The sequence below is a fragment of the Anas acuta genome, chromosome 1 (genome assembly GCF_963932015.1).
Source record: "Anas acuta chromosome 1, bAnaAcu1.1, whole genome shotgun sequence".
NCBI classification, from domain to species: Eukaryota; Metazoa; Chordata; class Aves; order Anseriformes; family Anatidae; genus Anas; species Anas acuta.
The window spans coordinates 125,734,028-125,749,165 of NC_088979.1; the positions used below are offsets into that span (position 1 = coordinate 125,734,028).

General features: G+C 39.6%; 1 protein-coding gene across 1 annotated transcript in view; it reads right to left on the minus strand.

The window, feature by feature from the left end:
- Positions 1–503: 503 nt before the first annotated feature.
- LOC137865791 (ovostatin-like) overlaps positions 504–15,138 on the minus strand; it is a 30,520-nt gene continuing 15,885 nt past the window's right edge. Inside the window, exons 19-35 of the mRNA XM_068701242.1 lie at positions 14,670–14,898; positions 13,961–14,087; positions 13,020–13,141; positions 12,348–12,399; positions 11,975–12,058; positions 10,783–10,959; positions 10,396–10,477; positions 9,371–9,527; positions 8,834–8,908; positions 7,371–7,536; positions 6,538–6,758; positions 5,876–6,091; positions 5,612–5,736; positions 5,229–5,319; positions 3,558–3,629; positions 2,174–2,276; positions 504–1,177 (exon numbers count right to left, since the gene is read on the minus strand). Coding sequence (XP_068557343.1) covers positions 1,125–1,177; positions 2,174–2,276; positions 3,558–3,629; positions 5,229–5,319; positions 5,612–5,736; positions 5,876–6,091; positions 6,538–6,758; positions 7,371–7,536; positions 8,834–8,908; positions 9,371–9,527; positions 10,396–10,477; positions 10,783–10,959; positions 11,975–12,058; positions 12,348–12,399; positions 13,020–13,141; positions 13,961–14,087; positions 14,670–14,898 — 2,152 coding nt within the window. The 3' untranslated portion in view covers positions 504–1,124. The remainder of the gene's footprint in view (positions 1,178–2,173; positions 2,277–3,557; positions 3,630–5,228; positions 5,320–5,611; positions 5,737–5,875; positions 6,092–6,537; positions 6,759–7,370; positions 7,537–8,833; positions 8,909–9,370; positions 9,528–10,395; positions 10,478–10,782; positions 10,960–11,974; positions 12,059–12,347; positions 12,400–13,019; positions 13,142–13,960; positions 14,088–14,669; positions 14,899–15,138) is intronic.

Consider the following 15,138-nt stretch of genomic DNA (forward strand, 5'->3'; position numbering starts at 1 on the left):
TAGCCTGGAGAAAAGGAGGCGCAGGGGAGACCTTATTGCACTCCACAGTTACCTTAAAGGAACTGACAGTGAGGTGTGGATCAGTCTCTTCTCCCAAGCACCAAGTGACAGGACAAGAGGAAATGGGGAGGTTTAGGTTGGATATTAGGAAAAATTTCTGTACTGAAAGAGTACAGAAGATCATCTGATTATGTTTAAGATCATCTAATAATATGAAAGATCATCTAATTCCACCTTCCTTCCCCCTACCCACCATAGGCAGGGACACCTCCCACTAGATCAGGTTGCCCAAGGCCTCATCCAGCCTGGCCTTGAACACCTCCAGGGATGGGGCATCCACAGCTTCTCTGGGCAACCTGTTCCAGTGCCTCACCACCCCTTGAGTGAAGATGTCATTGATGTCAGTAAGTCATTGTCACTGACTGACCTGTTGATTATATGAATCATTTAGTTTATGAAGAACCTTACAGTCCCCATTTACAGCAAGAAGTGGAGATTGAGACTATCAATCAGAAGGTTTTATTCCAAAGAACAGTAAAAAATGAGAGGTTAATCTGGAGAGAATCCCTCTTTCCAAGTGGAAGTAAAAATTGCATAAAGTTGTATTCCTGTGACTAGAAGTCTAACATCTGTAAACAACATTCTCCAAGCTCAGTCATTGAAAAATGTGAGAATCAATGTCATTTCTTCAGTACTTTCCTTCAGGATAAATGGAAAGACCAAAACAAATCAAAATCTACAGAAGCAGCAACAGATTATTCTCCTAATTTTAGGTTTCTTAAGAGGAATCGGTGGCCAAAAATACATGTTTCAGGAGTTTACTTTTACATAAAGCTACCACTGAAATATATGACATGAGTTTCCAAAAAGATGGGTGGTTGCACAGTTATCTCCCTTATTAGGAAAACCACTTTATTTGCAGTTTCTGATCCTCACTGACCCAAAACATTTTTAAAGCCTGGGCCAGAATGTGTCATTTTAATCGATGTCACATTGGGATTTATTCTTCTATACACTTTTCATTGCCCTCTCCATAAACAACCAAGTCTCTTATCCTCTTCTTCCCCTACAAATGCTTGTTTTATACCTTCTGACCCATTACTTCTTCTGGCACGTATCTGATTTCAGTTGGAAGATGCAGAGCAGGGTGTTTGGTATTCTGCAAGGGCATATTCATCTGGAAAGGAAAAAAGAAAGATGACAGTTGTATGAGAGTAAGAAATCATTCCGACCCCAGTCCCTGTGCATAAGATTAACACATTATGCTGAATTGGAAAACATCTTATAAATTTTGCTGTGGTCTTCCAGTTGTCAAGGCATTCAGTTGCAGGTCTGCACAGTCAGTGCCTAATGCACTCCTCTGGCAGTGTTTGTGATTACTGTTATGACATGGGATGTGGATCAGGTAGTAGAACAGGCACTCCAGAATTCTCTGGATGCTGCTGCTATTCTGCTGAGATAGTTCCCAAAGGTTATACCATTGGGTTATACTTGAGAAAAGCTTCTGAGAACCTGAGTCACAGTTTTGATAACAAAACTGCCACAATTGGGTAATGCCTGATATATTTGTAGTTCCTTGAGGACATATCTAGAAAGGTGGTCAGGCTCTTAATATTCTAATTACATGCTTAAGCTTCTGTTGAGTTCAGCAGTACTGACATTCCTACTTAAGTATTTGAATTCCAGTATAGGCTAGTTTTTTGAACACAGCCTACTGTGGCCATGTAAAGTAAAAATATGAGACAAGCTAGATTAGTGAAGTCATGAATGCTGTTGTCTTTGGGTTACTGATTTTATGTCATCATGTCCAAACTGGGGAAAGAAAGCGAAACCACACTTCTTTCTGTATGTAATTTGCAAGAAAGCAACTCATGACACATCACTTTCTAACCTGCTATATGTTTAAATGAAGCAAGAAATGAAAAGATGGGGACATCTGCTGTCTATGTTTCTGAAAACCCTTTGCAGTCTGGTAAGAGAAAGCAGAAAAATTGCTAGCTTGCTTCTCTAACAAAGAGAAATAAAAGCAGCAGAAACATGAAGAGAAGCTTGCACAGAGACAGTAAGGGAAAATCCACTGTCCTCACCCAGCAAATGCTGAGATAAATATTTTTAATTATTATTTTTTATTTTATTTTTTTGGTGTGCGTGTGTGTCTGCTGAGGTCACCTACCTGTTTCATAGTAATCATAAATATGTACTGCTGCTGGTTTGATATTTGACACAGGCAGGCTTTGCTCCACACTGAAGGAGAAGCTGATTGCTTTCTGGGAGAGCTGGAAATGGCAAGACAAAAAGATGAGGACTTTTTCTTTACATGTCTAGTCCTGAGGCTAAGGTTGAGTAGATGCATTTGGGCCAGACTAGATGACAAAGTACCATTCTACACTTCTCTCCAGATTGTAATCTTTAAATCAAATCAGACATTGTTTAAATGTTGTTGCTAAACACGTTTTGTTGCTAAATATGTTTTGTTGCTAAACCTGTGAGCTATTTTCCTTCTTTCTTTTCATACTTCCATTGCCTATAATACAACCATTCTGTGATTACTGAAGCTTTCAGCACATCACCATTCTTCCTCTCACTAAAAGGTAGTTATTTTATTTCCTTGCTTTTTCCCAGCTAAAACCACCTTCCTATGAACTTTCCCCCCCCCCCCTTTTTTTTCTCTAATCACATTGAATTCAAGGCTCCCACCCCCCCCTATTGGTTTGTTCCTCAATCCATACTCTTGTAGCCAGACCCAAACATTCCTCCTTACTCCTCTTCCTCATCTTCAAGCTTTCTGCTTTATGTCTGGGACTGTGACCCTGCTTTCCTCTCCATTTCTTCTTGTTTCTATCTTGCTGATCTCTTTATAGGAATGGAGCCATGGACAGGGGTTCTGTAGAGCTTTCTGCAATACCGGTGCCCTGCTGTGTAAACATTCCCATCTCAACATCTCAGCCTCTCTGTGAATTCAGAATACTGCCTCCGATCTTCCTTACTAGATCCTTGCAGACCAACTGATAACAATTATTGTATAAAAGGTAGATATAATTCATTTTGCTTCCTCCCTCCTTCCCCTTTTGGTATTTTAAGATACCTTGTGTTTTGATTTTCTTCCTTCTCCCTCACTCCCTTTGTTAATGTCACTGATGTGGGAGGAGCACTCTTTTCATACATACCTCTCTCTAAAAGGGAGGGGATGATATTGACTTCATATGATACACTTTCAGCTTTCATCAAATGATGAAAAGTGTCACTTAGAGGCTCAGGAATATTATGCTGACCGTGATTTTTTGCAATATGGAATGCAACTTTGCTATGTTTGCAAAATGTTATTTAATCACATAGCATTCTTCATGTATTAAAAGTAGTAACAAAGCTCTTCACAGTACACTACAACTATTGTATTTCTAGGTAACTTACTTACTTGAGGTTGGACAGGGTAAAGTCCCTTTAATTCTTTAAGGTTTGTATTCTTAATCTGCTTTTGATATGATTTTTCTTTTTCTCTGGGAGCCTATTTTAAACTTCCATTTTAACAAAACCCAAAAGAAACTTCCCAAACTTACCTTCTGAAGGTAAAAGAAGATGTGGTTGTTCTTGATGTCTACGCGATCCACAACAGAATCTTGGTACTGAAGCTATGAATAAGGCAAGTGATACCAATTTTAACGTGAGGTTTGTCAAGGAGACTTACAAATAGCTATACGCTAGCAAAATGTTTAAAGTGGTCGCTGTGCTCCTGTTGTGCCACCGTGACATCTAGTGGCCAAAATAAAAAATGCAAAAGGTCGGGTGTTTTCATACAATGGCAAGCTGAAATAAACCACAATGAAAATTATCCTGGTTTTACTGGTCAGGTTTGGTGTCTGTGTCTACTTATCAGCTTAAGCGTAGTGTCATTTCAACGAGAATTTAAAATCACACGATAATTTATGCAGGTTGAACTAACTTGCTTTCTGTAGTATATTTTTTAAAAATATTACAATAGTACCAAAAAGTTTTAGAAAACTACATGAACAAAATTATTTTACTATTAAAAAATAAATAAATAAAATATAATGTTTCAAATGTTAAAACAAGCTATTTTTTTTGCCAAATGGATGCAATGAGTGGGATGTCAATAATGTCATCATCAGGGGGTTTCACCTTCCAAAGAAAAGTTACGAATGTCTTACAGTTCTAGACAAAAAAAAAAAAAAATCATGCCTGAATGATAAGTGCTTTTAGATGTACCAAGCTGTGAGAAGATTCTAAAATAAATTGCATTGTTCTTTTTGTTTACTTGGAGTTTAAGTTTCATGATTGCTAGTGTATATCAAAATAGAATAACAGGAATAACAAGTTATGTGGTTTGGCAGCCAAGTTTTGAAGCAGCCACAAGTCTGGGCTAAATACTGAAGAGACCAGAGGATCTGACTTGGAGGGACCAGAAAGTCTGGGTTAGTTACTGGAGACACTAATAAGGTCTTGGGGTCACATACTGGACAGGCCAGCAGTCTGGGCTAGCTAGCAGAGCAACTTGTTTTTGTGTGTTTGTGTCTGTATGTGTCTTCATGAGGCAACTGGGAAAACATACAAGTCCGGCTATATTATTGACTACATACCTAAGGTCTATGTATTGGAGGTGCCCACCGTGCATATGTGTAGGTGCAAGAGGTCTCAGTCCCAGACACTGGAGTGGCTGGAGTGGCCCTGAAGGTGTCCAAGTGCCAGTATAAGGCAGTGTGTGGCAGACCAAAGAACCAGGGGCAGCTACTGGTCAGACTGAGTGTCTGAGGCCAGCTACCAGGGGATATTCCACATTATGTTAATGCATATATACCTATATCACTTCCAGAAATGAGCTTTCATCCTAATCAGACAGAAAGAGGAAAAGGATAAGGCCACCTGTGCTATATGTGCCTTTTCTGTCTTGATTGATCTGTGTGGCCAGTCATTTATAGCTGTGTAGGTGTATTGTGTGCATGTGTGCCTATTGGGAACACATGCTCGGCCTTACTTGCTGACTGGACTTGGAGAACGCAGTCTCACCTTTTTTGAGCTACTGAATTTGGCAGATCCTAACAGATTTGTCTTCAGCAGATGAAGAGCTGCAAATTTGACAGAGTATGTGACAGAAGACTGTGACCAGGGACTTTGTAGAATCCCCATTGGTCCACAATTTGCTAATCAGTGACTATTTTTGCCAACCTCCTCTATTTTCAAGGTTTACCATTCACTTTGCTCCCATTCTTTACCTTTTTCAGGGAAGATCTATCGGGAACAAAACCTGAGAGCATTTTCACATCAATAATAGCCATGTTGGAGACGTGGCGGTTCCCTGTGTAACTGAAATGAGAAAACTTCTATTAATGTCCAAATGAAGAGGAGACTGGTGAATGAAATTTTCAGCTCTAACTCACAATCAACTCAGATAATCTCTAAACTGAATGGCTCTGATGTTCCACTGGTTTACAGCAAGTGAGAGAAATTTAGTAGTGAAGGATGAGAGAGTTAGGATATTGTCCTGTTTGTCTTCCTGCAGGCGCACAATAATGGTTAACTGCCTGTACTTAAATCCTCCCTTGGGTATTTTACCAAACTGAGAATGCAAGAAGGTAGATCAAGAAGAGGAAGTTACCTGGCAGAGATGACAAGGTCAAACTTTGGTGGGAAGTTGTTTGTGCAGGATACATTGGCTGTCTGTACAGAGAGAGAAAATCCTGCAACTTGGATTGGCAGATGCACGTTGTATCTCAAGGTTGTCTAAAAGAGATGGAAAGCATGAGATGGTCACAGATCTACAGATTTTGGTGGCTTTGGCATGAGGTATAGAAAAAAATGAGGTAAAGAGGACCCCTGCTTAGTTCTCACCAGGGTCGTGGTGAGTCTCCAGCTTGCTTACCTGCAGATAGACACAGCCAGTGCCATTCACATCCATGCTGTAATTCCCTGGAACAGTGGGTAAGGAAGCCTGCTGCAGTAAGAAGCGGTTCTTGTCATTCACCTGGAAGGCCTTACTGGGCAACTGCATGAAGCTGACCTTGACTGTGTTACGGCTTTCCTTAGAGAAGGTCAGGTATCCATACTTGGCTAAAGCTTGGAGAGCAACAACAGTGTCCTGAAAAGAACAATACGATCCCTAATTAGACAGATACACAACTGTGAAATAGAGCATGAGATTGCAAAATTACTGTTTTCCATTGTCAGTGATCAGTCATAAAAGGAGGAGGCCTTTGTAAAGAGTTAAGGAGAGAAGATACAAGTTCTGGGTTAATGGGATCGAATTATCCCAGAAAATCTGGTATACATGTAATGCTCTGTCAACAGTTACCCTTATCTTCTGCTAACTTGAAAACTGGGTAAATTCCCATTTCCTGAAACTCAAAAATGTATGAAGCTGCCTACGAAGACCATAATGTGCCCTACCAAGGGGACTTATATGAGCACCATTTGTCAAATATTATTCAAACAAATATGTGATGAAGAAACATGATACTTTTGAGATCCAGCTTGCAGGCTGGACTGTTCCCAGAATCTATTCTTTTTACCACACCCATTTGTCACCTGGCTGGATGAGAAACCTCCATATGGGTTCTGTTGTTTGACAAGCCAGTACACGATGCGAGAAATGTATGATAAGTCATCTGGAGTGAGTTCAGCTTTGTTGAGCAACGCCAGCAGCACATAGCTGGTCATTTCAATCTCAGCAGAAGGGGCACGGGAATAGAAGATGGGGTAATGTTCTGCTGGTGGCTTATTTTCTCTCTGCCAGTGAACTGAACTACCTGAAAAGAGAAAAGCAGGATGTAAAAAGCATGAAAATGTTACTTGCTGATTAATTCACTGCAGAATCACATGGGAGATATGCATACAATTCCTCATCTTCCTTTACCTAAGAGTTTTTTTTCAGCCTATAATGTTCTGAGTTGTATGAGTTTTAGTTTAAGTACAGAAAAGAACACAGGAAGGGATGGGAAAGGAATTAATAAAGTGAAGCTGTACAAGTCAAAGTGGGGGATGAAGTGGAGGCAGAGCAGCAGTAGGATGCCAATACGGTCATGGAGTGGAGCACATGACACAGTAAAGGGAAGGCTGGATTTGTCCAGCCTGTAGAAGAGGAAGCAATGTGCAGTCTTCCACTACCTTGGACTGGAGTCTTCCTGACATCAATTACCACTTAGATTATTTCATAATTCTAAGAACACCAGGCCACAGATCAATCTTTTGTGAGGCCAAAAGACATGAAGAGAGATAATAGAGGTAAACTCAGTAGCATAGCTGACAGGAAATGAGAAGGGAGCAACATGAATGAGAATACTGTACATCAGAATAATTGCATCATAACAAAGGCCTTCCCATCAGCTGTATTGCCTGCATTAAGGCCATACTTCACTTACCATCTCTGGTAGCTCTTTTATCCAACTTCTCAAGGAAAAATTTGGATTTTTCCTCTTTGTCAGCTAAGCCATAAACATAGGCAAAGAGGGCCTGGTTATACAGGTTGTGGATCCCATTGCTAAATGCAGCCTCCAAACAGTTCATGCCACTCTGAACCACAGGATGCTAATAATACAAAATATAGTAGGGTTGTCAGGTTACTTGGGGTTGTGTCTCGACATCTTTTTAAAGATCTTCATCACTTCTTAAGCTGCCATCACTGACACCTCATGCTAAGATATATGCAGTCCATTACATGTTTAAAGGCCTGCGGTGTGTGTTCTATAAAATATGGTCTTGCAGCAGTGTTGCCTTCTTTCTGCATTTATTTAGAGGCAGCATGACTAACAGAGCACGGTTTCTTTTCCTGACTTGTGTGATGATCTTATGCAGGTGAATCCTTTGACTCTTGGTTGCTCCATTTATAAAACAGAGAATATTTTTACAGAGTTATGTAAAGTATATTGAGCACTCACGATGAAGTACATTCTCTCAGATGGATGTTATTACTCATTGCTAGCTATAGCTATCAAGAAAACTCTTCACCCTTTTAGCCTTACAGAGTCTCTCTATGAGCACTGCTTCAGCTCAGGTATCACCACCACACTGTTAACTGTAGTCTGACTGCAGCCTTACTTTATAGGGGTGACACCAGGCTTCAGAGATTCTCACAGACATTGGGAACTAAGTCCACAAGACTGAATCATCCTGTAAAATGTTTTTATCCTGTCTATCTTAGATACAGAAATGATGCCTCATCTCGCAGCATCTAGTCTTGTAAAACTCAGTGTGCTTAGAATACATTTGTCAGACTGGGAACAATTCTCTTCTTCCCTATTTTATGGAAGAACAAAGATTTGGGCCAGGGTCTCGAGGATATACAGGAGGCGTATTACAGAGAACAAAATTCAGTTCTCATTCCCCCAAACCTATTAAGTATTCCAGCCAGCTAAGTATTCAAAAATCTCATCATTTCCTTCCAGTGTTAACAATGACACAGGAATATAGAAACATAACTTGGATATAAAGGCACAGAGAAAGTTGTAGGACTGGAGATTTGGATAGCTTAGACTTTGGACTGGACAAATTCAGAGAGAATTCTAGACTGGACTCTGGATGGAGTGGGCAAATTCGGTCCAGATTTTACACCTACATAGACTGTGATTGTTTAACACAGTTGGATTCCTCAGGGATTTTACACCTTCAGCTGAACTTATACAAACTAGATAAGTAACTAATCTATAATACACATCAAATGCTTCTGGCAGCTGCAGAGTTCTGTAGACAGATTTCCCGAGCTGACCATACTGTCCTAGAATCAATATTTAAGACATAAAAAATATGGATGGGAGGATTATGACTTGCACATTATTTCATACATGGCTGACCAGACTAATAAAAGATAACAATATCAAATATCTACCTCAACAGAGTGTCCAGCCTCCAGCAATGCTGCCACAACGTACGCTGTGAGCGAGTATTCACCTTCTTTTCCACCCTGAAGAAAACACAAGCAAAAATAGGTCAGTACAGCTATCCTAGAAAGAAATGAAATATGAATTCATTCACGGTCTAGATAATAGAGTAGAGACCAGAAGCAACTTCCATCTCCCTGTGTGCACAAGAACAAGAAAAATAAAGATCACTCAGGATAAAGCCAAAATTGTAAATTTTTGGTGTCTTTTTTTTTTACATGTCTTCAATAAAGCACGTTATAGCCTGGAGCTAAATGCAGTGGTGGAAAATAAAAGCTGAGACTTCTAGCTTAGAAAGTTCTACTTGTTTCTACCTAATAATCAATAAAAGACATAACAATCTTGCCCAGCTTATACACGAGCAACACTAGAGAATGGTACTAGGAAGAGTACGGGTGTGATAATAAATTTGGGTCTGGCAGAAATAATATAAATCAGTCCCAGTGGCAGGACTGGAAGTTTCAGAATATACTGAACTCAGTTACCTTCAAAGCATTGTTGAAATGTGACCCAACATTTTCAAAGCAGCCATCTGATTTCTGTTTGCTTGCCAGCCAGATCAAAGTTTGTGACTGGACATTGTTGTCGATGTAGATGTATCGTTTGGCTTGTGCAAATGACTTGTACACAAAGGCAGTGAGCCTACAGGTGAGCCAGAAACAGAAAGCAAATAGTTGTGAACAAGATAAAGAATGCTTACCAGCAATTGGATATGCATTGAAACAAACATAGAATGAATTCCATAACGTTTGTGGTAAAAGAAATGAGTACTTTATAAATTTTAAATAAATTATTAAAATCCTGGTATTACAAACTGCCATGAGACTTCTCTATTACTGTGCTAAAGCCATTCCTTCAGAGCAGGGGTAAAGCATAGACACATCTTGATGACTGATGATAGTAATTTCTTATCATAACTAATGGAACTATGAAATAATCTGTGTGGGAAGGAACTTCTGTAAGTCTGCAGTCCCACCATCTGCTTAAACTAAGGCCAACTTCAAAGCTTGATCAGGTTGCTCAGTGTCTTGTCTAGTCCAGGGATCCAGGGATGGAGATTTCCACACCCACCCTAGGCACCTGGTTGAGTGTTGCACCCTTCTCATGGAAAAGACTTTTTTTCATTCTGTCCAGTTTTCTCTGTCGTAATATTTGTATGGAAAACTCTTTTCCTTACTCTGTGTACCTCTAATAAGAGTCCAACTCCGTCTTTTCTACAGATCTTCTGGTCTAGGTAGTGGAGGGCTGCACCTAGTTTATCCATTAGACTCCTCTTCTAGAGGCTGAACAAATCTAGTTCCTTGTCTCTCCTTGAACATCATGTGTTCCAGTCGATAATCATCTTATAATTGTTCTGTTGCATTCTCTCCAGTTTATTAGTATCTCACTTACTAGGTGATCAAATTAATTGAGCTATGTCCATTTAGACAATTAAAATTAAAAACCATTTTAAATTTTGAACTTGTTTCAAAGATTCTGAACTAAGGAAATAGAAAGTGCCACCACTTACCACACACTCCCTTCCCCATCTCGTGTCCCAAAGGAGCTGTAGGATCCATCCCGGTGTTTGTATGATAGCTGTTTTTGGTAGCCTAAAAGTACAATAAAGAAGACATATTCTTATCACAGAAAAGGACTAGTCCTGCTGTTTATTCAACTGAAGCAGTAAGACTTTGGTATTTAATATTAAGTACTACATGTCTGGTGAATAATATCAGCCATTAGGATTTCTAGCTATTTTTGCTCCTGAGAGTACCAACTGCTTCTTTGGGGTGCTGTCATTGACTGCTTATGTGCAGTACATGTGGTGCTAGAATTCAGAGATCTGTGTTCACTGTCTAGAGTTCAGTGTGTACAATCACAATGATCACAATGGAATAATGTGAAAGGCTCTCACCTGTAATTAAATAACCAGTACCCTTGGCTCTAATCTCTTCAGTCAGCTGCCCAGTTTTATTCAGATAATCAAGGGCATAGATGTTGGGTGTGAACAAGGCCATGTTCTGTTCTCCACAGCCATATGGCATATGAAGGAGGTTTTCCATATTCCTCAGAGCTGTGCCCAAGATGTCTCCTGAAGAATGAAAGGTATAAGGAATCCAGTTCAGTTCAAATGTTTATTTTCTTACACATTTTTTTACATTGTTTTATTTTACATTATTATGAGCACATTATTATGATACTCTATATGACCAATACATAGTAAGCACAGTAACCAAAGACACAGCTTAGAAGAAAGACCGAAGTACCCCCATGTTGATTTTGATTTTTGATTTTTGGTGCTGAATGCCTGCAAAACTGCAAATTTGGGAAGGAACCAATCACTGGAATGATTGATGCTGACTGGTATGTTTTCTGAGAATTAGCTGTGAATGCTTAGAAGGGTTAGAATACCCTGGCCTTTACAATGTGCTTCCCATTTGGTGGGTACATATGAAAATGAGGTTTGGGGGTATATTGCTGATGGGCTACAGAGGCTGTATTCCACAGTACCAGCACACCACACACTGACCCAGACATGCAAAACAATTACTTTTAGAAAGCAATCGGAGTTCAGAACCTCATTGAGGAGAACTGTTGGTCTTAATAATGACTTTAAGGTTCACAGAGCTGATTGGGATGTATAAGTCTCATTCTATGTGTATTTATAAACTGACAAACGTTTTTCATTATGCAAAAGTATAAATTTGAATTGTGCTGTCAGCATATCTCTGAAGTCTTCTTTCCAAGAAATAAAAATGTGTTGGTTTTGTTTTTTCAAGAAGTCTGCTCTAGCTTAATTTTCAGCTGAATCAACTGTTTTACTACACATATACATACACATACTACACTATATGCTAATGCGATATCACCTGGAATGTAATATATTATAATAATCTGACTGTTTTTTTCTATCCTCTTTTGATACAATATGAGATAATTCTGAGCAACTTCTGTCTTTGGCATTTTGGAAAGTAGAAAACATTTTCTCTAAATCCAGATCAGTAGCTCCTCAACTTTAGTTTTGCATATGTATACATGGTGGCTCTGGGTTCATTGTAAGGGAAAAAATGCTTTACTTTTAATTTTAGTCTAGATACTAAACTTACCGATGACAGAGAAATAAGCTCTGGCTGATCCCTCCACCAGGTTTCTTGGCAGGTTGAGAGACACTGGTTCTGAAACTGTTTTGCCTGACAAGAAAATACAGCTAAGAATTGTTGAAAACATCCTCCTTCCCCCAATCTTTACTTTCTATGCATTACTACAGTTATTATTTGCTGTCTTGGTAAAGAAACCACTGCAGAGCCCATACCCAATGAGTCTAAGGTATCTCTGAAAACTCTGAATTGTAGCCCAGCTCCTTAACCCTGAGACCATCCCTCCTCCCCTGGGAAGATCTCTGTTTTCATAGGAGAAAATCAAGAAGGCAGTGAGGTATTTCCATCAGTTACTTCAAATGAATGAATAAATTTGCCTTACCTTTTGTGCAAACTAGGGAGCTCTGAGTCAATTCTTTTTTGATACCTTCAGGCTGTTTGATTGCAGAGAAGTTGTCAGAGAGAGAAAAAAAGTGTAAAATGTCACTATGAAATCAGGAACAATTAAGCAGTGCATAGCATTACATGGAAGTGGCTATCCAGAGAATGCACCCTCCTGTACCCTGTCCTGCCATCTCCACTGCAATATCTCTTGAGCTGTGGCTTACTCTCTTTCTTAAACCACAGACTGTGCTGAGCACCATCCTTCTTAGAAAACAGTTATAAAATAGACAGTTCCAGCCTCTGAGAAGGACTTGAGGACAGTCATGTGCCTGCTGCTTTATGATGCTCAAGGTAAATCCCATTCCTTTCATATCTGTCCTCTCCTCCCTGGTATTACAGTCACAGGTGAAAGGCACATACAAGTAAGGAATTAAATGTCCGCTATGGCTACAGCTCTGCTCACATTCGAGGAATGTCAGGACGTGTATGCTTTTGGATGCCATGGATCATTGTGAATTCCACTCTTGGATTCATAAGGAGACGCCCTACTGCACATAGCTCCATCTGTCAGCTGTCTTGCCTCCTCACACTAGTTAACTGCTTCTAACCCACAGCCATAGGCACTGAATTTTCCAAAAAGAATTAACCCCATGCAGATTTTTTACTGTACCTCAACTTGTAATGTTCGAATCAGGGTGTCCCTGCGAATTGTCCTCTCTTCTGAAGACGTGTTCTTTCCGGCATCCTTAGTATCCAGTTTGGCCTCAGCAGTAATTGTGAATTTCACCTCACCTGGAGAGCCAGCCACCAGCCCAAGAATAAAAAGTTATTTTCATCATCTGCAGTTACACCTGGCTTTCACTGCCTCCTCCTAGTCTGACTGACAGCTGATAAATGTATTCACTCTGAAGGCAATGTAAACAAATTTCATTAAAACTCCACATCTGTCCACTAGTGGCAAGGAGTACTTGCCTAGGGACATAGTACAAGGGATGAAATAGGGATGGATCCTGGCTAAACAAATGACAGTACTCGCTATCAGTTTTCACCATCTTTTAAAGAAAAGTCCTATCTGTAGTTCATTTTGAGAAGAATCTTTGCTAATTTAAGGTTTTGTTTGTTTGTTTTGTACTTCAGCTTTTGAGGCACTAACGTATATAAACTTATAAACTACTGTGATTGCTTTTTTAAAAAGACAATGTTGACTTCAAGGCAGTGTAAATAGACCGTACTGTTAAGCTGTGAAGGATCAATATCCTCTGCCTATTGAGAAACCACTACAAAATTATTAGCAAATTATTGAATACAGTTCATTAGGTGTAAAACTGTAAACTGAAGGATCATAGGCACATGAAACCCTGCCAGTATTTCATACATAATGAGGCAAGTGAACAGTTCTTCCTAAAGTAGACAGGAAATGAACAACTCACTGATTTTTCAGTGCATATAAGAGAACTTTAGCAGAGGTCCAATATTAAATTTTTGACACAACTAATGGAGTTGTCCAAAAACGTTTGCCTGTGGATTATTGATGCTTCATTAAAGAGTCAGAGCAACAAAGGTAGAAAGATAAAATAAAGATAAATCAGGGTAACCAAAAGACAACCTTACCAAGACTGAGGGGGCTAACAGCCCAAATATAGGTTTTTCTTTCATTGGCACACACCCTTGCTGTGTTTCCCTCTGGTGAAAGGACTTCTGCCTTGTAGTCACTCGACTCTGCCAGTATGGCACTGACCTGAGAAACAGAGAGAAAGAGCAAGATTACAAATGAAGTAGACTGTCCCTAAAATTAAGCTGCAAGTCACAGGAGATGGTTACTTGCTGGAGAAGCTATTTGTCATCTGATTCTGAAGGATGGGTCTGGGAAATAAGGATGGCACGTTTCTCTAAGGAGGTAGCAAGCCTGTTTCTTTTCCACCCACTGTTAATGGCTGTTTTTTTACAGAAGTGTGCTGAGGTGTCTGAGCTTGTTTTATCAGTCAGGCCTTCTTATGACTAACTGCTACATACTACATACTCAGTATGTATTGTTTTGTACTGCACAGTACCCATACCCTCCACTCAAGTTCCTCCCTCAAGAGCAAAAATAACTGAATTGTGTAGGGATAAGGAGCAAACTTCTGTGGACTAGTTGGCCTTTTCTGATGAACCAAGAATGGATCTTGGCAGAGAGGGTGAAAGAGTAATATGTCAAGCTACGGCATAACTTAAACACTTATTTCTGTATTTCTAACGTGTTATGCAGGATACAGAAGCAATGTTAGGAACTCTGGGAAACAGGCAAACCGTATCAGAATTGAAAGGGGACTTGATGTACCTGGATGCATTTGTCGAGGTAATTGAAGACGTTGGCTATTAAATTAAATTTTTCCCCCCGAATGACAGAGTATGGCAAGGTGAGATCCACAAAGAATGGTTGGAATGCTGTCAGCGAAACAGGTGATGAGATGCCAAAGCCAACATCATTCTGCAAACAGAAAGCACTGGCTTTCCATTCTGTGATAGTGTCGGGGATGGTGTAAAATACATTAGCCTGTCCACTGGAACTGAGGAAAACAAGAAAAACAGATTAAGAAGTTATCTTTGGCACTTTCGAGGCAAATGACAGAATAGGCCCCTGGCTGAGTTAGTACTTCTGTTTTCATTTCAGTTTCTATGAGATATCTCTCCATATTTTAAAAGCTATAAAGTTGGAGGTAAAGATGAAGGTGTTGGTGAGCTATGTTTTAAAAACACTTGGAAGAGAACTTGTTTTTTTAAATTTAGAAATATAATTTGTAAATGTT